Genomic DNA, 23,343 nt, shown 5'->3' with positions numbered 1-23,343 from the left:
CTCGGGTGCCCGGGCTGGTCTTGACTTGGGGGCCGCGTCCCGGCTGCCTGGTATGGGACGCCGTTCTGTGTTTCGCGGGCAGCGCCGGCAGGGTGGGCAGATGGGAGACCCTCTGGGTTCCGGGGTTCACTTCGGGAAGCGCTGGCCTCTGAGAGGCCCGGAGGGGACTGGACCTGGGCGGGTCTGGAAGGAAGGAAGGAAGAGCTGGGGGCCCGGGGGGGGGGGGTGCGGGGCTCCCCGGCGGGAGGGGGTGCGGCGTGGTCAGCTTGCCAGGGGTCGGAGCTGGCACGGGGCGCGCGGCCGCCCCTCCCGCGTGCGCCGGCCCCCGCCCCGCGCTCCTCCCTCCCGCTCCCCCCTCCCGCTCCCCCCTCCCGCTCCTCCCTCCCGCTCCTCCCTCCCGCTCCCCCGCGCTCGCCGCCGCCGCTCCGGCTCCTCCTCACTCGCTCGCCGCCCGCGCCCCGCGCCGCCGCCCGCCCGGCCGAGCGATCACCGCGATCGCCCGGGGGCCTCGCCGGCTGCCCCGGCCCGCGGCCCCTCCCCGCACCCCGCCTCCCGCCCCCCGCCCTCCCCGCCCGCCGCCGGCCCTCCGCAGCCCGGGCTCCGCGCACCCCGCAGCCACGATGCCCGCGGCCCGGCCGCCCCACGCGGGACTCGGCGGCACCGCGCTGCTCCTCGCGCTGCTGCTGGGGCGCCCGGCCGCGGCCCCGCCGGGAGGTAAGCGTCCGTCCGGGGGGAAGGGGGGCAAAGTTGTGGCGCGTGCGGGGCGGCTGCGGGGAGGGGGGGTCCCGGCCGACCCCATGCCTCCTCTCCCCCCCCCCCGGGCTGGAGGGCGTGGGGGGCGGGAGGCCGGGGAGGGGGTCGCTGCCCGAATTCGGGGCGCAGGGTTTCCCGGGCTGGCGGAGCGTGGAGGTGGGGATTGCGCCAAGGACCCGGGGCTCCCCGGGGCTCCGGCCCCGGCCCCGTGCTGAGCCCCCCCACCCCCGGTTCCCCTCCCCGCGGGGGCGCCGCCCTCGGCACCCGCGCTCGGGGCTGGGGTCCACGGGAGACGCGCTTCTCCTGGGGGTGGGGACGGGAGAGGGGGGCCAGCGGGGGGGGGGGGAGGCAGCCAGCGCGCCCCGAAACTGGGGACCGGACTGCGATCGCGCGAATGGGGGACCTCGCCGTGTCTCCCCCACCACGCACACACACACACACACACACTTCCAGGCCGGGACCCCCGCGTGCCCCGCGGGGCGCCCCGCGGGCTGGAGCAGGACTTGGGTGTGGCTTGAGCCCAGCCCGAGGTCGGTGGGCTCAGGGTGGGGAGCGGGGTCCGGGAGGAGGGGGGTCGGGGCTGGGCTCCCAGAACTTGGCGAAGGAGAGAGAAGAGAGTCTCAAGTGGCGCTGGGAACCTGAGCCGGCGCCCCCCTTTTCTCTCCTTCCCCACAACCCAGCAACCCCAACACACACACGCGCACACGCACTGTCAGGACGCTGGCGGGGTGCTAGGCGCGCCACCGTGTGTTTGCTAGGTGGAGAAAGGGGTTCCCGGGTGGCAGCGGACGACAGCCCCGTTCTCCTGCGCCCTGAGCTGCACCCCAGGGGTTCCCCCCCAACCCCCCCTAAAAAAGTTGTACGGAGGGACTGGGATCCCGAGAAGAGTGGGTGCCTAACTCACCCACAGCTGGAGCCCCAAGAGCCACCGGAGTTATGGGAAGTCTGGGTCCACTGGCCCTGACCTCACCTCCTCCTAAGGTCTGACTCTGCTTCCCAGAAATTCCATCCTCCGGTGGAGGAAAAGGAAACGCAAAGCAGACGGCTGCAGCCGCAGTGTCCACCGGGGCTGGGACCAGCCAAGGGCGCGCACCCTGCCCAGCGGGAGCCCTGTCTCGTTTGCACCATCACAGTCTTAGATTGGGGGCGCTGGGGGTGGGGATACACTAGCTGTTCCTTCTCTCCACGGGAGTTCCGTATTCCCGCCTCCCCCCCCCCCAACCTCGCACCTGCTTTCAGCACCACGAGCCCTGGACAGCTCCCCGCCTCCGGAGCACTGGCTCCAAGTCTCTTTCTCTGTTCCTTCCAACTAACTCTCTCCCTTGTGGCCTGGATGCCCACCCCCAACATAACCCAGGCCTTTCCTTCCCGGCCTCTCATCATCCCACGTGGGGTGTGCCGTGCAGAGCAAAGGAGACCTGGCATTCCTTTTTATAGCTAACAAAACAAAAACAAAAACAAAAACAAAAAAACAACCCTCTTGTGAACAGAGAAGCCCCTTCAGATGAGGCTGGAATGTTTACAGCTTGACCCAGGTTTCGGACACTTCTGGGAAAGACTAGGGGTGAGATTTGGTTTCAAGAAAGTGTTTCTATCACATTATGTCCCTTCTTAATTAGCTATCTCCCCCCAGCCTTGGGCTGAATCCAGATTTCCCCCCCCCCAACACACACACACACACACACACACACACACACACACACACACACACACACTCCTCCTTTAAATCCATATTGTGACTAGTACAGAGACAGGCAGACAAACGGACAGACAGACAGATAGACAGACAGAGACTGGTCTTTCTAAAATGGTCCTGCCTTTGAGACCCACACTCCAATACACTGTCTTCCAGGGAGGAGAAAAAATGTGTTAATGGTACCTATTGAACTATCATCCAAGACAAAGATATCCCCTCCCCCCCCCCCCCCGGAGGAGAGTACGGTATGTGTGCGCTCTACATTTTCAAACAACATTCCGTAGATTATTTCTTTTCCAGCTGCTCCACGCTATGGTTAGCCAGAACATAAGCATATATGTTTAATTAACTGCAGGTCACCACTGAATTAAAGTCAATGGATAGACTGCTTCGGGAGGCTCGGTAATAACCGTTGTGGCTTTGACTCCCGGCCTCTGAGTTAGACGGGTGCCCGGGAGCCAGTGACCATGGTCGGTTGGGATGGGTGCGTCTGAATCCAGTGACCTTCTATGATCAATTCTCTCTTTCGCATGAAACCTGACGTCCATCCATTCATGTCAGTGAAGGAGGTCCTCGTCTGATTCTGTACTGGGGACTGGCCCTCTCTTTGCCGGCGGGCTGCGGGTTGAGGGGCTCGGTAAACACACGAAAGGAACTTGTTGCTGCATTTCTATGCAGGGCACGTGATTCTCCGAGCCATTTAGCTGTAAGGCATGAATAAGTAGAAAGTATAACTTGTTTTTGAAGAGGCTCTTTATCGCCTTAGATAGGCACACAGGGAATAATTGTAAGTACGTGCTAAGATTCCCAAGCCTGAGTGTAATCTCTTTTCCTTTTTCCTTTGAATTAATAAAGCAAATGCGATATTGCTCGGTAAGACTGGAATTCGCCGCCCTCCACACCCCCCCACCTCAAGTGTGCATTGCTGTTAGATTCACTTAAAGTCTATTTTCATTATGGATTGACAATCGTTCTCCTGCAGTATCAGCTGCCCCTGTCAGCAGCTACCTTATTGTAGCTTGAAGGATGTTTCTGGAGTTCACACAAGCTCCACTTGGCCAAGAGGAAAAGAATCTTGCATTCCGTTCCATCTCTTTTCCAGGGCAAAGGCGTGTTTTGGGTTGGTTTTGTTGTTTGCTTGTTTGTTTGGGATCACAGTGGCTTGTGTTCTAGGTTTTGCTATCGAATCCATTTCACAAGGTGTTCAAAGGGATGCATTTTTACTGGCTATTTGGTCCATCATTCGTTCAACGGGCACACCTCTGCTAGGGTCACACCCAAGCTGGTGTTGGTGATTCAGGGCAGAAGAGGGGCAAATTTGGACCTGGCTATGGGGGGAGGAGGAAGCACCGGTGTGTGCAGTAACCAGCCAACAGAATGCAAAAGGGGGGCACTTTCAGCCTAGAGCAGGGAAGGCCATACTGAGTACCCTCTGATCTTGCTACTCAATACCTGTTTCTCAGGGAGAAATCTGACTCGCACAATGAATAAGAAGATTGCTCCAAGAAGGAGTTAGAATTCACACTCAAACCGGTTCATTCCGTTGCTGTATCAACTTTTACTTTCCTCAATGAGGCCCAATTGCAAGACATCAATAAGGCTGGGGTTCTGATTGGGCTGAGCACTGGAATTCTGTGTATGGGGGTCTAGGGAAAAAAGTATGGCTTTGAAATCAGAGGAACCCAAGCCCAGAGCCCCACTTGAGTTATATAAAAAGGTGTGGTGGTCTTTGGCAGGAGCCTCCATTTCTCCACCTGTGGGATGGGGGCAGATAAAGAGTTGGGGGTGGGGAGAGGTTGCTGGGGTCACTTCATGTGTGAGAAAGCTCCTGGCACCCAGTTGGTCCTCAGGCAATGTTTTCTGGCTTTCCCTGGAATGCTGGGCGAGCCGTGGAGATGATGTAGGCTGAAAGCAGGAGGGCTTGAGGAGGGGTACAGGTAGCCCGGTGTCCTGTCTGCCACCTCTAGCAGGTGACAGTTCAAATTTCCTGGTGCAGATGACACTCATGCTGTGTGGTTTTAAGCCACACAACCACCACCAGGAGTTGGAGCTCACGGTCCGAGAGCTATGGGCGGCAGGATCGTAGGTGAGAAGATGCCAGAGGAGACTTCTGCATTCATTCATTCCTAAGTGAATGCACTCATGCATGGATGCACTTACCTATTCTCTCACTTATACATGCATTCATTCATTCACTTATCCACCCACACATTCACCCATTCACTCTCTCGTCATCTAGTCATTCACTTGCCTATATGTTTCTTTCCTCGCTCATCCATCCACTTCCTCATTCATGGGTGCACATCTGTGGGACACTTCTTGTGGGGCTTGTTCAGCCCGGAGTGTTGTAAGAAGAATCCCTTAGTCTGGAAGGCTGGCACAATCAATTGCTTTATGGTTCTAGGGGCCCAGCGCTGTCCTCAGATTTGCTATGTGGTGAGGGCCTCTCACTGGTGAGCAGCTCTCCGCTCTCCAGCTGAGATCAGGGGGTTCCACATGTGGATTTGAGGTGACAGAGGCACAGTACTGTGCCTGTATTGGGTGTTGGGGTCTCCGCACCAAGAGCAACAGCCCAACAAGGGCAGCATCCCAGGGAGAGCCGCTGAGGGTTGGGTGTGCTCAGCTCCACAGGTGGAGCTCTGGGATGCCCAAAGGTGCTCCAAAGGTGGGTGGGCTTCCTTCTGGGCAGTGGCAATCAGGGAGGGCTTCCTGGAGCAGGTAGCATATGAACGGGTCCTGAAGGAAGGTGCCAGGGACGGAGGAGAGATTTCTAGAGATTCTGATGGAGAAGACCCCAGCCTGCCCCTCCTCCCTGCCCTCCTGGACTCCCCGGCTCCTCTGAGGAGCCGAACAAAGAACCGCAGGGCGCAGTGTCACCACCGTCCACTAGAGGCTGCCATGATGGGAAGGCAGAGGGGCTCCTCGGCCAGGAACAGACAGACAGCAGGGCACAAAGCCTGCCGGGCCATGCTCCTGCAGGGAAGTGGAGCAGCCCTCCCATGGCAGAAATGCTCAGGGCAGGAACCCAGTGAGAAGGATAGGGCCCCGGGCAGAGGGTGCAGGAGCAGGCCGGGGCGGAGGAGGGGGGAGAGGCTGAGTAGAAGCAATGAACATGACCGTCCAGCAGTGTGGATCGGGTCCCAGTCTTCGTGATGGCTGACTTATGCTGACACACAGAGAAGCTGTATCATCACTCGCCCACCCTGAGATGCAGTGTTTATCCCCCTTGTGTACATTAGGGAAACTGAGGCACAGAGACATTAAGCAACGAGCCTGGCATCCCAAAGCCAAGATCGGGTGGCCGTCAGGCATCAAACCCAGGACTGCGTCAGACGGCCCCTGGCTGTTTTGTTGTTGTTTTATGGGGGACACGGTTGGGATTTGAATTCAGGGCCCCACACTGGCTAAGCAGGTGTTCTACCCCTGGAGCCGCATCCCCCAGCCCTTCTTGTTTTGGTTATGTTTCAGATTGGGGTGGGAGGGAGGGGAGTCTCACCAATTTCTCCAGGTCCTCGGTTCCTATTTCTTCTACCTGCAGCCTCTCTTTATAGCTGTGTGGTGTCAGAGGGCATGCTGCAGCTGGCTTATTCATTGAGATGGGATGTTTGCTCAGTTTCTGCCAGAGCTGACCTCAACTCATGATCCTCTCCATTTTCCCTTCCCCAAGTAGCTGAAATTACAGGCATGAGCCTACAGGCCCAGCCCTGAGGTGTGTGTTATTATCTTCAGGATTTGAACTGCATGAGATTAGATCTACCCTTGCCAGCGGGTAGTTCTATGAACTGATGAACACGTGTACTTGTTTCACATAAGTAACTCCTTTTACTCGGCATCTGTATCTGACAGGATCGTGCTGTAGGCTTTAAATACCCACAGTATGATCTAGTCGCTATTTTTAGATCATCTCTGGACGGCGAACCCCACCAGTGCCTCTTTTGTGCAGCAGCATCTCCCCGGGCTCATGGATGCGGGCTCTCAGGAAGGGGCTGGCACACATCTGCCCGGCTCACCCTGAATGCACGTGCCAGGCCTGACCCATTTCTTGCCCCCCGGTAAGCACTGGCATAAAGAGAGTCAGAGCGAACAGGGCCCTGGCGTGAAGGAGACGGTGGTTTCCTCTGTAGGCAATTAACTCCCAGTCGCTTGGGCTAAGACACAGCTTCGTATGTGTCGGGCAGGTCTTCCTATGTGTCGGCTGGTTTGAACCATCTTCCCGATTCCCTTCCCTTTTGTAGATGAAGTTAATCAAAGGCTGGTGTGGTACTGGGATTTAAACTCGGACCCTTGCCCTGGTTGGAACTCTTTAGCACTTCAGCCACTTTGCTAACTCTGGGGATGGGGATGGGGGGGTCTTGAAATTCGAATCTTCTTGATCTAAAGTCTCCTGTGCAGCTGGAACAGCAGGTATGAGCCACTGAGCCCGGCTTCAGAAAGCAAAGGTTCACAAGGCTGTTAGTCCAGCGCGTTGTCAGATTCAAACCCAGGTGATGGGACTTTGAAGCAGGGCGATTTCCAAGCTGGGCTGTACCATGTGTGGGGGACACATTCGCCACCAATGGAAGGTCACCTAGGTGACTGCCTGAACGGAGACCAAAACCAACAAGAATTCCCCTAAACCCTCCAGGGTCCCCACAGAGAAAGAGTACCTGGAATATTCTTCCGGGTCAAGAAAAGACTCGCCCAGGAGACTTTGCATTCCCATCGAAGTTCTGACTGTTCACACTCTCTCAGGTTCTGGGGTCTTCCAAGTACAATGGAGATCTCATGTTGTGTAAAATCAGTTTATGTATTGCCGGGCGCTGGTGGCTCACGCCTATCATCCTAGCTACTCGGAGGCTGTGAGATCTGAGGATCGTGGTTCGAAGCCATCCTGGGCAGGAAAGTCTGTGAGACTTTTGTCTCCAATAAACTACACAGAAAAAGCCAGAAATGGTGCTGTGGCTCAAAGTGACAGAGCACTGGCCTTGAGCCCAAAGAAGCGCAGGCCCTAAATTCAAGCCCTAGGACCAGAAAAAAACAACAACAAAGTTTATATAAACTCCCTAATTTCAGACCAAAGCTCAAGCATTCCCTGGCCTCCATACTTCCATTTGTCCAATGGCCCTCAGCCATCACTGCCGGCCCACAGAGTGGACTCCTCAGGGCCAGAACCAGTTGTGGAGGGAAGGGGCGGGGGGGAGGGGGAGAGTGTTAAATCCCCATAGGGTTGATTTTAGGTACATGATCTTGAACAATTTGCTTGTTCCTTGTGCTTGTGTGGGCCCCATGTATAAACCAGAAGAATCCTATCCAACTTGCACAACTGTTAATGGTATATGCAGAGGTGCCTAGCTCACTGCCAATCCTCAAGCAAAAGTTGTCCTTCTTGTGTTTCTTGTTCAACTGGAGAACTCCTCTTCATCCTTCAAAACCCACACCTAATTCTCTTTTCTGCAGAACCTCTTCTGTGGGCTTCATCACACTTTTATTTTTAAATCTCCATTCTCTGGGTAACTCATGTCACTCCCCCTTCCCTCCTCCTTCACAAGGAACTCTTGGAAGGTCTCAGCTGAATCTTACTCATCCCCGCCTCCCTTGGCCTGGTCTACCCCAGGTAAGGGCTCCTACCACTTGTCAACCAATGCTAAATTCCCTTCATCTTAAGCTTCCTGATGAGGAGGTGGAGCGAGACTCCTGGGTGGTGAAATTTATGCCCCCCCCCCTCCTCTCCCTGTGTGGTTTTGGGCAGGGCCGATACACCTCAGTTCCTCATCGGCAAAAGAGGAGTCGACATAAAGCCCCTGTTTGTAGAAGGCTGGAAGGAAAAAATCGATGAGAAAATAGATGCTAGGTCACGGAGTGGCTCTACAGAAAAAGAGAGGGAGAAAGAAAAATGAAGAGATGAAGAGAGACACCCCTGCGCTGAGAGAGGAAAATAAAAACGCCTTCGAGAAAACACGGAACTACAAAATGAACTGCCCCGTGGCTTTCTGAATCCATCCTTCTTCACAAAAGAAATACCCAACGCCATCCTTCACCCTGCAACCAAGCTCATTTCAAAAGCGGAAAAACCTTCAAGCAGTCAGAGCAAAGCTTGGGTGTCAGCAGATCTGCTTTCTTCAGGAGACTATTGAGTTGAATTCAGGGCTTGGAGCTCATTTGGCTGGTGCTCTGCTACTTGAACCATGCCTCCAGTCTGGCATTTTTTTCTGGGTAGTTAGAGATGGAGTCTTGTGAACTCTTCTGCCCTGAAGGTTGGGCCTGAAGCTGTGATCCTCCAGATCTCAGACTTCTGAGTAGCTGGGATTACAGGCATGAGCCCACAAGCACCTGATGTAAAATAATTGCTTCTTATGTCTTTGTCACCCGGAGCTGGCCCTGGGACCATAGCTGTCCCTTGCCTGACTCCCAGGGACCAGCATTACTTATACCTGCCCGATCCTTACACTGTCCATCTGGCTCGGATGAACAGTTCACTGGGACCCCCCTCGAGCCTCGGCCCGACCCAAAGGCCAGGAGGAGACTCGGGCAGCGCCCCTGCCACGGGTGACTAGCATGGCCGGGCCTTGTACCGTTCCCTGCTGTCAGAAAAAGGAGTCTCGCTCTCCTCACAGGTGAGCTCTGAGGGCCAAAACGAAAAGAGGATGACAGCTTCCAGGGTGGGACCCCCTGAGAGTCCAGGACCCAGAGCGCCCACCCTCCTGCCCGGGAATCCCAGACAGCGCCTGGGTGGTCATCCAGCCGCGGCTCCCTCCACGCTGAGCGGGCACCCAGTCTTCCCGGCCCCGCAGAGCAGCTTGCGCACGGGAATGGCGCCATCTGAGCAGATGGCTGGAGTCAAGCAGGCAGAGCGAGCCAAGGAGGCCCAAGGAGGTCCGGGCCTGGCCAGGGGCCCCTGCTGGCCCTCTCCACAGGGCCATGGGGAGAGGCTGACGACAGCACCAGAGGAGGCCAGGGACCAAGGACCGAGAGAGACATGGGTGATGGGCCCAGTGCCAACCTAGAGCCAGAAACGGGGCCAGAACTAATCAGGGGCTGGAAACAGCCTAACACACACAGAGCTCAGAACATGGCACCAAGTCCTAGAGGGAAAGTAGAGCTGGGTACGAACCTCCAAGTGGCATTTTTCCTGTCTGGTATCACCCATTCCCAGGGTGGAGATAGACATGTGTCAAGCTGGGCACCAGTGGCTCCTATGTGTAATTCTAACTACTCAGGAGGCTGAGATGTGAGGGTTGTGGTTCAAAGCCAACCCGGGAAGGAACATCCATAGGACTCTTGTCTCCAATGAACCACCAGGAAAAAACTGAAGTGGAGCTGTGACTCAAAGCGGTAGAGAGCTAGCCTTGAGCAGAAAGAGCTGGGGGACAGTGCCCAGGCCCCACGTTCAAGCCCCACGACTGACCAAAAAAAAAAAGCAACAACGCTTTGGTCATAAAGTTTAGAATGCCAACAGGGCCCACTGGCTGACACCAAGAGGCAGGCACAGGCCTCTGTCTGGTGTGTGACCTTGGACGTGTCCCTTGATCTGGACGTGGTGGGGATGGGTGGGGCTGCGGCGGGCTGTGGTGGTGAATGGTCGCCCTTGTCACCGCTGCTCTGGGCAGATCCGCAGCCTCTCCCACCACAGCCGGGGGCCGGGAAAGGAACCGTCGCCTTCTCCTGATTCTCTTTGGCTGTTCTTGGGTCAGAGTGCTTGTGCCATTCTCTCTAAGTTGCATGTTGAAATTCTGCCCTTTTTGCAGGGAGGGGGGAGTGGGGAGTGGGGCTGGTGGGGTGATGATGGGGTCGCAGGGGTGGGGCCCTAGCCAGCAGGATTAGTGCCCTTCTCGCCTCCGCTTCCCCAGCTCAGATTCCACCTGCGCATTGTCTAAAACAGCGGCCACCAGCCCACCCATGCCTATTCATTCGTTAGTCAATTAGTCAATCAAAATTAAACTAGGCCGGAGTTGAGCTGCATTTTAAGCCCTCCTTGGCCTGCGGCTGTTCTGTTGGGCCTCAGTGTCAGCCCAAATGTGTGCCTTTCCAGAAAGTTCTGTTGGCTTAGCTCATGGCAGTCTGCATACAGCTCTTCAGTCTTCACACTTGGCTTCTTCATGTGTCAGGTTTTGAAGGGGGATGTGGGGCTGGGGCTGGGTAGCTCATGCTTCTAATCCCTGATCCTCAGGAGCATCATGATTACAGGCCCGTTAGGGGGAAAAGTTAGCAAAACCTCATCTCAATAAATGAGCTGGGCGCTGGTGTGTACACCTGTCATCCCAGATAAGTGGAAGATATAGGAGGAGGACGGCAGCCCAGTTCAAACCAGGCAAAAATAGGAGACAATCTAACAAGTAGTCTAAAGTTAAAAGGAGCTAGGGCATGGTGCAAGCGGTAGAGGATCTACCTGGCAAGTTCAGAGCCCTCAGTTCAAACCCTGGTATATCCAGAGAGAGAGAGAGAGAAAGAGAGAGAGAAATATGGCTTGCTCTGTTCAGCCCTTTGCATCAGAACAGTTACTGGTTGGCTGGTTGCGCCTTGTCCAGGCATCCATGCCTACCTGGGACAGCAAATTCCACTCAGGACATCTCACATACCGGCTCTGCCACCTCCCCAGCCGCTTCCCGGGTTTTCCCCTGGCTCCCATGTGGTCCTGGAGCCCGACGGCCAGGCCATGCATCCTCTTGAACTACTCATGCTATTCACTAATTACCATACTGAGGAGATGCAGGAAGTGACACAGGGCAGGTAACTGTCTGTGGATCCGACTGTCTCCCTCCCCTCTAGACAGCCAATCGCTGGGGTTAGCACCTGATTCTTACTCTCTATTCTCCGTTGTTTAAATAAATGAATGAGTAGATAAATGAATGAGGGAATCGATGAATGGATAGATAGATGACTAAATGAATGAGAGTGCAGATAGACGAGTGGATGAAAGAAGGGATGGATGGTGAGTGAGTGAATGGATGGATGAATGAAAGGAAGGATGGATGAGGGAGTGAATGGATGAACAGGTGTATAGATGAATGGTTGAACAAATGAATGGAAGGATGGATGGGTGAATGGATGAACGAGTGAATAGATGAATGGGTGGATGGATGAATGAGTGGATGGATGAATGAAAGGAAAGAAGGATGGATGAGTGAATGAGTGAATGGATGGATGAGTGAATAGATGAATGGATGAGTGAGTGAATGGATGGATGAATGAATGAAAGGAAGGATGGATGGGTGAGTGAATGGATGAATGAGTGAGTAGATGAATGGATGGATGAGTGAATCAATGAATGAGGGAGAGAGAGAATGAATGGCATACATTCTTTCTCCTTGGGTCTCTGTCAACATTCAAAGTGCTGGGGCAGAGGAACAAATGTGTAATCTTAGTATTCCTGGGGGTGACCTTAACTTCAGAGGACAGTAATTTGCAGTTAGAGTTGAAGGGTGAGTCGATACATTTCTCTAGAGCTCAGACCCAGTCAGGAAACAAAGAGAAGCTTCTGGACAGAGCCCAGGGATGCCTCCCCGACAGGGAAGGCAGTCTGAGGGGAGGGCAGAGCATTGGGGAGCACTAATGGCACCCGCGGCTTGTGGGGGTGTGGTGGCTTGGCGGTGTGGCTCGTTTATGCTGCTCAGGACTTCTCCCCAGAGCCTGGACGCCAGGTGAAGACATCTCACATCGAACTTCCTGAGCACCGTGAGGCAAACCCTGCGCCTGAACACGCAGCCCAGCTCCGCGTGGCCACCTTGGATGATTCTGCAGGAAGTCCTTTCATGGCTGCAAGTTTTGCAGTTTCGATCTGCCTGACGGGAACCGGGTTCCATGTCTGCAGGGAGAGAATGTCATGCACAAGGTCACCCCTGCACACCTCACACTGCAGCACCTGTGTGTGTATGTGTGTGTGTAAATGAGTGAAAATGACAGTCCTGGAATTGAGCAGCGCACAACCTTTGCCGCTTCACGTGGCAGATGTGGGGGGGTGGAAATGAACCCCGAAACTGCAGACCAACCTTCAGAGGAAGAGAGACAGAGTTCAGCCAGCACCTCCTTCCCTTACGCCCCTGCTCAGCCCTTCACGCCCCCCCCCCACCGCTCCCCTTTAAAGCAGGCTTGCCAAGTGGTAAAGCTAATTTGGGGCCAACTGCCTTGGAAATTAATGCAAAATATGTGGAATGGAGCCTCGTTTTTTGAGGGCTTCAGGAAGGGAAATTTGCCTAATTTATGGCATAAATAAAGAAAAGAATGAGGTGCTGAGGCCAATTTGCATGCGTGTACTAAAACTAGGCTCACAAAGTTTTTTGTTTGCTTTTAATTTCTGTACAGTTTTTTTGTGGTTCTTGGGTTGTTGTTGTTATTGTTATTGTTATTGCAAGGAAACTACGGCCCTGTCTTGTCAATCCTTGAGTGTTAGCTGCAAGGGGCCACTTACACCCCCCACGCCCAACCCCCTCCCACCCCTGTCGCCTGGATTTCCTAGGCTGTGAAATGAGACTGAGTGCCTGGTGAGGAGTCAAGAGTTTATAAAACTCAGAGAAGAGAGGCTGGTATCCAAGTATAACCATGGTCATCAATCACCATCATGATGATGTTGATGATGATGATCATCATCATCATCAAGCAATGAATCTGGTCCAAGCCCTCACTGATCCAGGGAACTTTCAAGAATGCAACTACCCTGTGTGAATAACTCTTAGGGCAGGGTCAGCAGGTGCTCAGGGACCAGACACAATCATATAATTCCTGACTGTCAGGCCCAGGGCACATGGGCTCACCGGGCCTTGCCCAAGCACCCCGCCAGCACCCAGACACACAGGCACATGTGCGGGAAAGCTGACCCCACTGCCCCACTGGGCAAGTTCCCCGCAACTTCCCTCCATCCCGCCCTCAATCCCAGAGGCTGGAGGCTCCAGCGTGTGGCAGGACAGAGCTGCGGGATGGCTTGTCATTATCGGAGATACAGAGCCCAGGGCACCCTGGACTGCATGGAGCCAGCCAGATGATTGAATGAATGGACCGGGAAAAAGAGCCTGGCTTGCCTGGCCGGGTATACACTGTGGAAGAGGAGTCGCGGTTTATGATCCCCCCGTCCCCTCCGCTAGATAAAAGGTTTTGTGGGAATTTGAAGAGAAGCGTCGGGTTTACGACAATCGCACCTGCACTTGGCTCTCAATTGGAGGTATTTTATTATCTCCCTTAATAAAATCGAGGCGCAGAAGGCAGCGGCCCAGGTGGGCACATCCATCACTCACTGCCCAGGCCTTTATGAGCTCCATTCGGCCTGCTCAGCACACATGGATCCCAGGCCCAGGTGGCTGTGGCCTGGGCCTGTAGGAGGCCTTCCAGGGGCAGGGTCCCCCCACTCCATGGGAGCAGGGTGGGGGGCTCCTGAGTTCCAGAATGTGTAGACCCCTGGGAAGGCTGGGAAGGGGAGAGAGTCCTCGACTTCACTCACATTCTGCCGTGGCTTTGTTCAGGAAACATTGGTTATTAGCCGAATCTTCAAAAGTGTCTGTTCTGGGATAGCTGTTTTTGATTATAGTTGAGAAAACTGGCCCTGGGGAAGAGTGGTTCATGCCTGTAATCCCAGTTAAATGGGTGGGTGGGGGGCGTGGGTAGGAGGATCGTGATCCGAGGCAGGTCCTGGGTAAAAAGGCAAGTCTCTCTCTGAAAAATAGCCAGTGCCAAAGGGGTTGGAGATATGGCTCAATTGACATTGAGACCACCCAGACAGCAGGAGGCCTTGAGTTCAAATTTTAGTACTTCCAGGAGGAGGAAGAAGAAGAGAAGAAGGAGGGAGAGAGAGAGGAAGGAAGAAAGGGAGGGAGAGAGGGAGAAAGAGAGGGAAAAGAGGGAAGAAGAAAAAGAAGGGAAAAGAAAAGAAAGCGAAATGCAGCTGGTGTCTCATACCTGTCATCCTCGCTACTCAGGAGGCTGAGATCTGAGGATCACAATTCGAGGCCGTCATGGTCCATGCCTGTAATTTCAGCTACACAGGAGGAGAAGGAGGGAGGGTCATGGTCTGAGACCAACCTGGGCAAAAGCTCAAGACCCTATCTGAAAACAAGCAGAGGGAGAGAGGGAGAGGGAGAGAGGGAGGGAGGGGGGACTCCAAGAATGTCCAGAACCTAGAAGAACAGGAGAAGAGAGCCCCTGTCACCCCTCCTCACACTGTTCTCTGAGTTACCTTCTCTGACCCACTATGGAAGCTTGCATGGACCCGCAGGAATCCCACCTGCCTGAGAGGCTAAGCCCTGAACCCCAGAGCTGATAGACCTGGGGAAATCGTGCTGTGTGACCGGGGTCTCCAGCCGTCCCTCTCTGGGGCTCAGTGTCTACATCCCTAAGTGGGGTGGCCTGAGCTACACAAAAAGCTCCAAAGGGCCAAGCAGGCCAGAGTGAACCCTGCCTTGGTCTGCAGGTCGTGCGTGGTGACCCTGTTCCTCAAAGCCATTGTGATGGCATGTACACACCAGGCCCTTGCTGAGCCCAGTGCTCAGGCTACATGGGTTCTGGTCTCCTCTGGGACTTGGGGAGGCTGAGTGATTGGCTGAAGGTCTCACGGGCAAAGACAGGTCCGAGTCTGGTCCAGGGTACGAATGAGAGAGGAAGATTCTCCTCCCTCCTTCCCTTTCTCCCTCCACCTCCCTCCCAGAGGGAGCCCAGCATTCCTAGTTCCTCTCTTCCCTGAAAATCTAGTTAAGTCCTTTAATGAGCCAAATAAATGCGCCCTGTCAAGTGTGTGATTGATCGGACCCGGATCCCACACTCTTGTCTGCAGTGCAGGGAGACGCCAGGCCCAGCCCACGGCCGCCATGGCCACCATTGGCCACCGGCTCCATCACTCCTGGGTCCGCAGGAAGCTGCCACGCCTGGGGTGGAAGTTCTGATGCTCAGATTCAACTCTTTGTGGCCAGGGATCAGGGTCTGGGGATGCGCCGCCATTCCCGCTGGTCCCCTCCACCTGCAGTGGCCGGAGCCTGGTACTCCAGGCATGCTAAGAAGTCCACAGAAGGGCTGGGAAAGTGGCAAAGTAGAGTGCTTGCCTTGCATGCATGAGGCCCTGAGTTCAATGCCTCAGCACCACATGAGCTGGAAAAGCCAGAAGTGGCGCTATGGCTCAAGTGGTAGAGCGCTAGCCTTGAGCTGAAGAGCTGAGGGACAGCGCCCAGGCCCAGAGTTCACAGGATTCTGTGCCTTTTGACTACTCAGCCTCTGACCTCTAACCTCTGACCTCTCCGCTGTATTTAAAACACCCAGTTCATCTTCGATCTGCCCTCCCACCTGCACAAGCATTTTTTTTTTTAATCGGTTGTGGGACTTGAACTCCCTGAGTTTTTTCTATCAGGCCTAGTGCTCTTCTAGCACCGCTTCCAGTTTTCTGGTGGTTAATTGGAGATAAGAGTCTCATAGACTTTCCTTCTCTAGGCTGGCTTTGAACCACAGTCCTTCAGATCTCAGCCTCCTGGGTAGCTAGGATGACAGGAGTGAAACACTGGCATGCCCAGGCACTTCAAAAGCCTTTCTTTGTTCCTCCTCTTACTGTCGGAAGCACAGAAGAGCAGCAGAGAGGAAAAGAATATAAATTTAGGATTAAATTCATCTTGCTTCCCTATCCTAACCCTGATCAGATCATAAACGAATCATTTTATATATATGATTGTATATAATACATGAACGATATAATAAGATAATCATATATATTCACTGACTCCTTTGTATATAGGCTTGACTTTACTGGATAAATTAAATAACATTTATAATATCGTTTAACGGGTAGAAATTAGATGCACACTGAGCCCGTTCTGGCAAAAGACTTTTTTTTTTAAATTTTACCGATGCATGAGCACCTGAACCAATTTGGAGGGCCTGTCATGTTGATTTAAGATCCGATGCCTAAAGGGAAGAACTCACGATCCATACCGAGAGAAGCGTTGAAAAACATATCCAGCCCCGGTCCCTCCCTGCCTCTGCCTCCCAAGCTTGCAGAAGAGTGTTGAGTGAATATTTCTGTGTAAGCAAATGGACCCCAGAGTGCAGTGGCGGGGACCTGCGAGCATCTATGCAGCCTGTCAAATGAGTCCGTGGTAAGACCGGGTTCAGTGTGGTGGTCTTCCTGCTTCCCTTGGGGCTCAGTAGAGGCACAGGTGTCTGGGGTCTGTGTAGGGGCAGGAGAAAGGCTGTGGGGCTCCTCCCTGCGTGGCAGCTTGGGTGCTGGCCACCTGAGCACCAAGGGCTCCCCTGGGGAGTGGGTCCCTCAGCGGTCTGGGGATTTTATAATCATTCCTATTCACAGGGTTCTTCTCTCTGCCTGTGTAATGTTCATGCGTGTGCTCGGGAGAGGTGGTCCATCTGCTTGTTTTTTGAACAAATCTCTGGGCCTAGAATATTACCCACTGGCCACTGCTGAGATCCCCAACGTATGGGTTGAAGTAGATGTTTAGTGCTTTCCAAAGGACTCTGTCATCCCTCCCCTCAAAATAGCCCCAGAGATGTCCCAGGAGGAGCTTCTTAGGGTTTATGCTAAGAATAAAATGACCGAGTGTAAATACCTCAGAGACCTTCGTCCTCGGTGGAGTTTACAAAGGGACTTGGGACAAAGTGCATGATGAGGCAGTGCTGACTTCAACCACACTGACCACCGCCTCAAACAGTAAGGGAATGGGCAGGGAGTCCCGGGGGTGCTGTGATCAACCCTCCACCACGCCTGTCATGTGCAGGATGCCTGACAGAGGCCTGAGCCCGCCTCCCTGAGGAGAAGAGGAGGCGTGGCCACCAATCAGGTTCCTTCCTCCTCTGTGCCTGTTTATCTCTAAATGCACAGAAAGAATGAGACGCTCTCCTAGGACCCTCTGTCAATGGGCTCAAGGGATGTAAATTAATTTAAATGTCTTCGTGAAAAATTGAAAGTGAGAGGATCCAGGGATCGTCTCCTAATCACAGTGATATGGAGTCCCTTCATTCTTCAACCTGTCCATCCATCTACCCATCCACACATCCTTCCACCATTCCAAGTAGCCATCCATCCACTCATCTATATGTCCATTCATCCATCCACCCATCCATCCATCCACTATCCATCTACCCACTTATCCATCCATCCATCCACCCATCCTCCCATCCATCCCATTCATCCATCCATCCATCCACCCATCTATCCATCCATCCACCCACCCATTCATCCATCCATCCATCCACTCATCCACCCATCCATCCACTATCCATCTACCCATTTATCCATCCATCCACCCATCCACTCCCATCCATCCATCCATCCATCCATCCATTACCCATGCACCCATCCATTCCCACCCATCCATCCATCCACTATCCATCTACCCACTTATCCATCCATTCACCCATCCATCCATCTACCCAGCCACCCACCCGTCCATCCACCTGCCCATACGTCCATCCATCCTTTCACCCATCCATCTACCCATCCACCTATCCATCCACCCACCATCCATCCACCCACCCACCATCCATCCACCATCTGTATCCATTCACCCATTTATCCACTCACCCATTCATCCAACTTTACTTCTACCTATCCATTAAACAACTATCTCTCTTTTCTTAATGTTTGATATTTTCAAAGTAATGGTACAAAAAAATCCTTCTTTCTATTCATCTACCTAGTAATGAGCCCATCTAACCATCTGTCCACCCATCCTTCCTTGTCTTCATCTAGCCCTATCATGGAAGACCATTTTAAGACCTGACTTGGACCTCAACAGGCTTGTTGAGGTCACACAAACCAAAGGCATTGTTAGTGTAACATTCTAAAAGAAATGCTAAAGTTAGGGTTTTGAACTTACATTGTTGGTTACCTGTAACTTTCTTGATTTATATTTATCTTTAGTTTCTCAAAAGGCATCAAACGTACGCAGGAATTCCTACAAAATGCAACCCTAGCCCGTCAACTCTTTTCAAACATAATGAAACTTTTATGAACACTAAATTTAAGAAGTACTGAGGTTGACATATAACGGAACATTCCAGCAGGATTTAACGTCCGCCTTTATTAATTTTGCTTTTATAGTTTTCTTTTTACCGTGTTGGAGCCCATATATCGTTTTTGGCTCTTAGATACTGTCACCAGCTCTCTCAAAGCTGTAAACCCGGAGGCCTAATGGGGAGGCCGGCTCCCTTCTGCCTCCTGGGGCTCCTCGTGATGGGGAGGGAGAGAGGAAAGCTGAAGAGCTGTCTGGCCACCCTGAGACTACAGGACAACCTCGGAGCGAACCTCACTGGAATCATGAGCTGCCCGCTCTCATATGCCACCCTGTTAGGCATTCGTGGCCCCCAATAGAAACAAAAGCGAAGCTCAGAGGAGGGAGCAAGTTTGAGGCCTTCACAAAAGCACCCGCCATAAATCGTCAGGGCTGCCTGCCCTGGTGGGGAGCGTTTTGATTACTTTTGGAAATGTGAAATGGCAGATTTATATCCCGTGGTCACATTGGGAACTTCTTTTTATTTTCATTTTCCAGATAAAAAGACGTTTCAAGAGATGCTGAAAGGTTTAAGATAATGAAGGAAAATTGCTCTCACAACAGCAGGGAATTGTGGACGGGTTTGTGTTGTCTTTGAATGTGGAAACATGAGAGAATTCCCAAGAGAGGGAAGAAAAAAAATCAGTATGTCATCAAAACAACAACAACAACAAAATCCTCATTGGAATTGTAGCCCTGGGTGAAAATTCTAGTCTGTCTCCCTTATTTAACCAGGAGGGAAGGCCGGGCACAATGGCGCACACTTATAATTTCAGCTAGTTGGGAAGCAAGGATAAGAGGATCATGATCCAGGCTGGTCCAGGCAAAAACTCAAGACCTTAGCTCAAACATATCTAAAGCAGAAAGAGACATGGCTGGGGAAATGACCCAAGTAGTAGAACCCCTGCTTAACAAGCATAGGGATGAGTTGAAACCCCAAAGCACCAAATATAATTAACTCATTGATTGAAAAAAAAAATAGGAAGGATATATGACTCAGAGAAGGAAGGAACAAACCCAAGATTACAGAGCAAGTCTATGTCAAGGTCAAGACCAAGGTCAAGGTCAACCACTGAGCCTGGCCTGGTGCTTTTTTTCTATCCTGTTTTGCCATGTTGTTCTAAAATAGCAGAACTGAGTGAAGGAAGAATGTAGTTTAAAATAGTAATAATAATAATTTGCTTCTCTGTACACATACCTTTTCCAGCATTTGGGAGACGTGTGGAGAAAGTTAATTATCCCTCCCCGGTCCATCACACTCAGGAAGCCTATGCAGACAGCTTGTGCAAAATCTTTTCTTCTCTTTGTCACAAGTTTGAAAAGCAATTTTCCCATTGATGTTCCTGCGTCTCTCTTGGCGTTTAGAAGTTCCTATGGCATTTGGTTCTGCTCGGTGGCTGTTTGGGTCCATTTTTCTTTGGCATAATTACCATGCTGCGTTCGGGGTGCTGTGCCTATGCTGTTTCCTGCTGGGTAACTCCAAGATGCAAACGCTGCTGCTGGCCCCTAGGGTCAAGCAATTCATGAGGACAAAAATCTCTACTCCAAGTTGACTCAGAGGCTGGGGGAGAGGGGAGGGAGAGGCCCGGTGTGTGAGCAGACGATTCTAACTAAAGCTGGTGCGCCCTTTAATATACCTAAGCCTCGCCCAAGAGCCCAGAGGCACAGACTGGGAATCAAAGGCGACTTCCTGGAGGAGGTGATGTCTCAGTTGCATCCCCCAAAGGAAGAGTGGACAAAGAAAGATGAATGAGAAAAAGACATCACCAAGTGCCAAGGCACTGGGGCAAGAATGTGGAGGATGGAGATGCCCTTCTGCCTGAAGCCTGCCAGGCTCCCGCTCTTCCAGAGTTCAGGGGTGGGGAAATGAAGATCAGTTTGAGCCCGGGATGTTGTGTGGAGTGCAGCCTGGTTTGTTTCATGATCCTTCTCAACCTTTCCAAAACCAGTGGTATTGTCCAGGCTGCGAATGATGCCGAGGAGGTAGTAGCATATAAAATAATAGGCATGGTCATTATACTCCTGGATTCAACCTATTGGTGAGGACAGTAAGCGTGTACATGTATACAATCACATAGGAGCAGGGAGCTACGGAGACATCAGTCCTCTGAGAGGGCTTCTATGAGAAGGTGACCTTTAAAACTCAAACCTAGTAGATAAACGGAGGCTCACGGGCCAAGAATGAAGAAGGCAGCACGTGCAAAGGCCCCAAGGCCTTGTCACGAGAGAACCGAGGCCAGTGTGGCTGGAAGGGTGTGAAGGAGAACCAGTGTGGCCAGAAAGGGGGTACAGAAGTCATGGAACTCCCAAACATACAGGCCCTTATGTTTAGTGCTGGGAAGCAAGCTAGGTTCAGGGGAAAGAGAGCCCCATGCAGAGAGGTCCCGTGCAGAGGAGGGAGCGGCAGAGCTGGTCATTTATTCAGGTTGGCTAAACCAAAGGGCAGAGGATCAGCATCTTCCTGGGAAGACAAGGCCCGGCCCGGACCAGAAAGGAGGCCGTGGAGACTGGAAGTGGCAAGGTCCAGGCCCAGCTTGGAGTTCAGGTCAGCAGATTTCCTTAGGGATAAAAGACACTGCATCGAGGACAAGGTCCCCCAGTGTACGTGGCGATCCGCTGGCTGCGGTGGGGAAGACTTCATTCATGAAGCAAGTTCAGCTTGGAGAGCTTGCAGCATGGACCCTGTGGGGGTAAACCACCAGCAGCTGGTGGCCAGTGGAGGTGCTGCCCACGAGGAGGACGGACTTCATGTAGACACACATACAGACATATTCCCTTCAACACTCAGAATGGTCCTGTTTACTTGTCATTTTCTCATCATCTTTCTTTTCTTCCTGACTGCACCCCCTTGAGATTAGAAAATGCAGGAGGGAGGGACATTGACGGTCTCATTCACCATGGCCCTGGGGCATGATCGATGCTCATAAATCCCTGAAGAAATCATGAAGATATTGATGTTTTAAAAAGTTAACATCAAGGGGCTGGGGAGTTGGCTCAGTGGTAGAGCGCTTGCCTTGCATGCCTGAGGCCATGGGTTCGATTCCTCAGCACCACATAAGCAAAAAGCGCCGGAAGTGGCGCTGTGGCTCAAGTGGTAGAGTGCTAGCCTTGAGCTGAAGAGCTGAGAAGAGCTGAGGGACAGCGCCCAGGCCCAGAGTTCAGGCCCCACGACTGGACCCCCCCAAAAAAAATGTTAACATCAAATCAAATTGTACATTAGTTGGAATATATGGCCTTAAGGACCTACTAAAGAATGTGCCACCAAACTTTGAGTGATAGTTGAAATATTCTTGTCTAAAAGAAAGAAACAAAAAAAAATCAATGTTGACCTAAAACATGTTTAACAACTGTCTTGATTTTTTTAATGCAGTCTTTTTCTTTTTCTTTTTTTCTTTCTTTAAAGAGGTCTGACCTTCCCTACTTACTGAGAGGTATTGACTTCATGGTACACATTCTAAAGCATTTCTGATTTGAATATTTTTGTACATTTTTTATCAATTATTAAACCTTCTCTTCTAGTGTGAAAAACAAACAAATCATGAAGACAGATAGGCAGGTAGATAGATAGGCAGGTAGATAGATTGATAGAAGATAGATATAGTTGAGTGAGTGGATGATGGATAATAGATGGATGAATAGATAATAGATGGATATCTAGAAAAATAGAGGGTGGATGGATAGATAGATACATAGATACATAGCTAGATAGGAATAGTTAGGTGGGTGGGTGAATAAATACATCATAGATGGATGAATAAATAATAGATGGATAGAAAAATAGATGATGGATGGATGGATAGATAGATAAGTAGATACATAGATACATAAGTATAGTTGGGTGGGTAGGTGGCTAGCTAGATGATAGATGGATGAATAAATAATAACTGGATAACTAGAAAGCTAGATGATGGATGGATATCTAGAAGCTTGAAAGATATAGAGATAGAAAGCTAGATGATGGATGAATCAATAGATGGGTAGATAGATGGGTGGGTGGATAGATGAATGGATAGATAATAGGAGGACAGACAGGATAGAAGGTAGAATAGATGATAGATAGATAGATAGATAGATAGATAGATAGATAGATAGATAGATAGACAGACAGACAGACAGACAGATAGATGCAGGAATGTGGAGAGCTTTTGAGCTCTCCTGCTCTCCCCTGGGCTGGGAAAGCCAAGGCTGGCCTTGTGCTCCGACCTTCACCCTCCACCCTGCTCTTAAGAGGAGGGGCTGGAATTCTGAGGAGGGTAGAACTAGGAGGGCCCTGTTGTGGGGTTGGGGGGTACATGAACAGTCTGTGTGGTGAGGGTATGGAAATGGGGCCTTCCTGGAAGATTCCCTGGCAATGTGGACGGAGGGTGGGGAGGGGTAATCACCCCTCGAGGCCCAGCCGGCTGGGCTGTTGCTAAGCAACTGCCTGGGGGTGGGTTGTGTAATAGGAGAGAGGAACACGGAGTCCCTCCCAGGAGCGGGGGCTCTCTGGTGGTGGAGGCGCTCCGCCTTGATGTGGCCCTGGCCTGCTGGGCTTGAGTGACACCCGGTGAGGGTGATCTGGCCAGCGTTCAAGTGCCCTGAGCACCAAGAATGCACCGCCCACGGGAGAAGTGAGCAGGGCGCGTGTGGGCGCGTTCCCTCCACGCACAAGGGGCTGCGGGGGGCGCGCTGGCCCGGCCCTTCTCCCTGCCATGGATTGAGTGACATCAGATCTCCCAACGTCACAGTCAAGTGTGGACAAAGGGGAGAAGCTTCTGGGCCGCCCAGGCTTCCTTCCATTAGCTTCTGCCATCTTTCCCATCTCCTCATCCTTCCTAGCGATCACCACCGTGCTTTGAACCAGGGAACCAATGACTCATCCAACAATCAGAGAGAGAGAGAGAGAGAGAGGTGGGGCCTCGGGGCGTTTGGGGTGAATCACAGGCTTTGAGACCTGACACCACCCGG

The 23,343-nt window shown here is 52.5% G+C and overlaps 1 protein-coding gene across 3 annotated transcripts in view; it reads left to right on the top strand.

The window, feature by feature from the left end:
• Positions 1-469: 469 nt before the first annotated feature.
• Positions 470-23,343, top strand: part of Sez6l (seizure related 6 homolog like) — a 105,623-nt gene continuing 82,749 nt past the window's right edge. For 2 of the 3 annotated variants that reach the window (XM_069994628.1, XM_069994626.1), the window contains exon 1: positions 470-714. In XM_069994628.1, the coding sequence (XP_069850729.1) occupies positions 621-714 (94 nt within the window). In that variant the 5' untranslated portion in view covers positions 470-620. The remainder of the gene's footprint in view (positions 715-23,343) is intronic. The other variant, XM_069994627.1, reaches the window with a different exon arrangement.

The sequence above is a fragment of the Dipodomys merriami genome, unplaced genomic scaffold, assembly GCF_024711535.1.
Source record: "Dipodomys merriami isolate MVZ:Mamm:240054 unplaced genomic scaffold, mDipMer1.0.p SCAF_45, whole genome shotgun sequence".
NCBI lineage: Eukaryota > Metazoa > Chordata > Mammalia > Rodentia > Heteromyidae > Dipodomys > Dipodomys merriami.
Note: the sequence above shows the minus strand (reverse complement) of the source record. Positions and strands in the feature narration are given on the sequence as shown.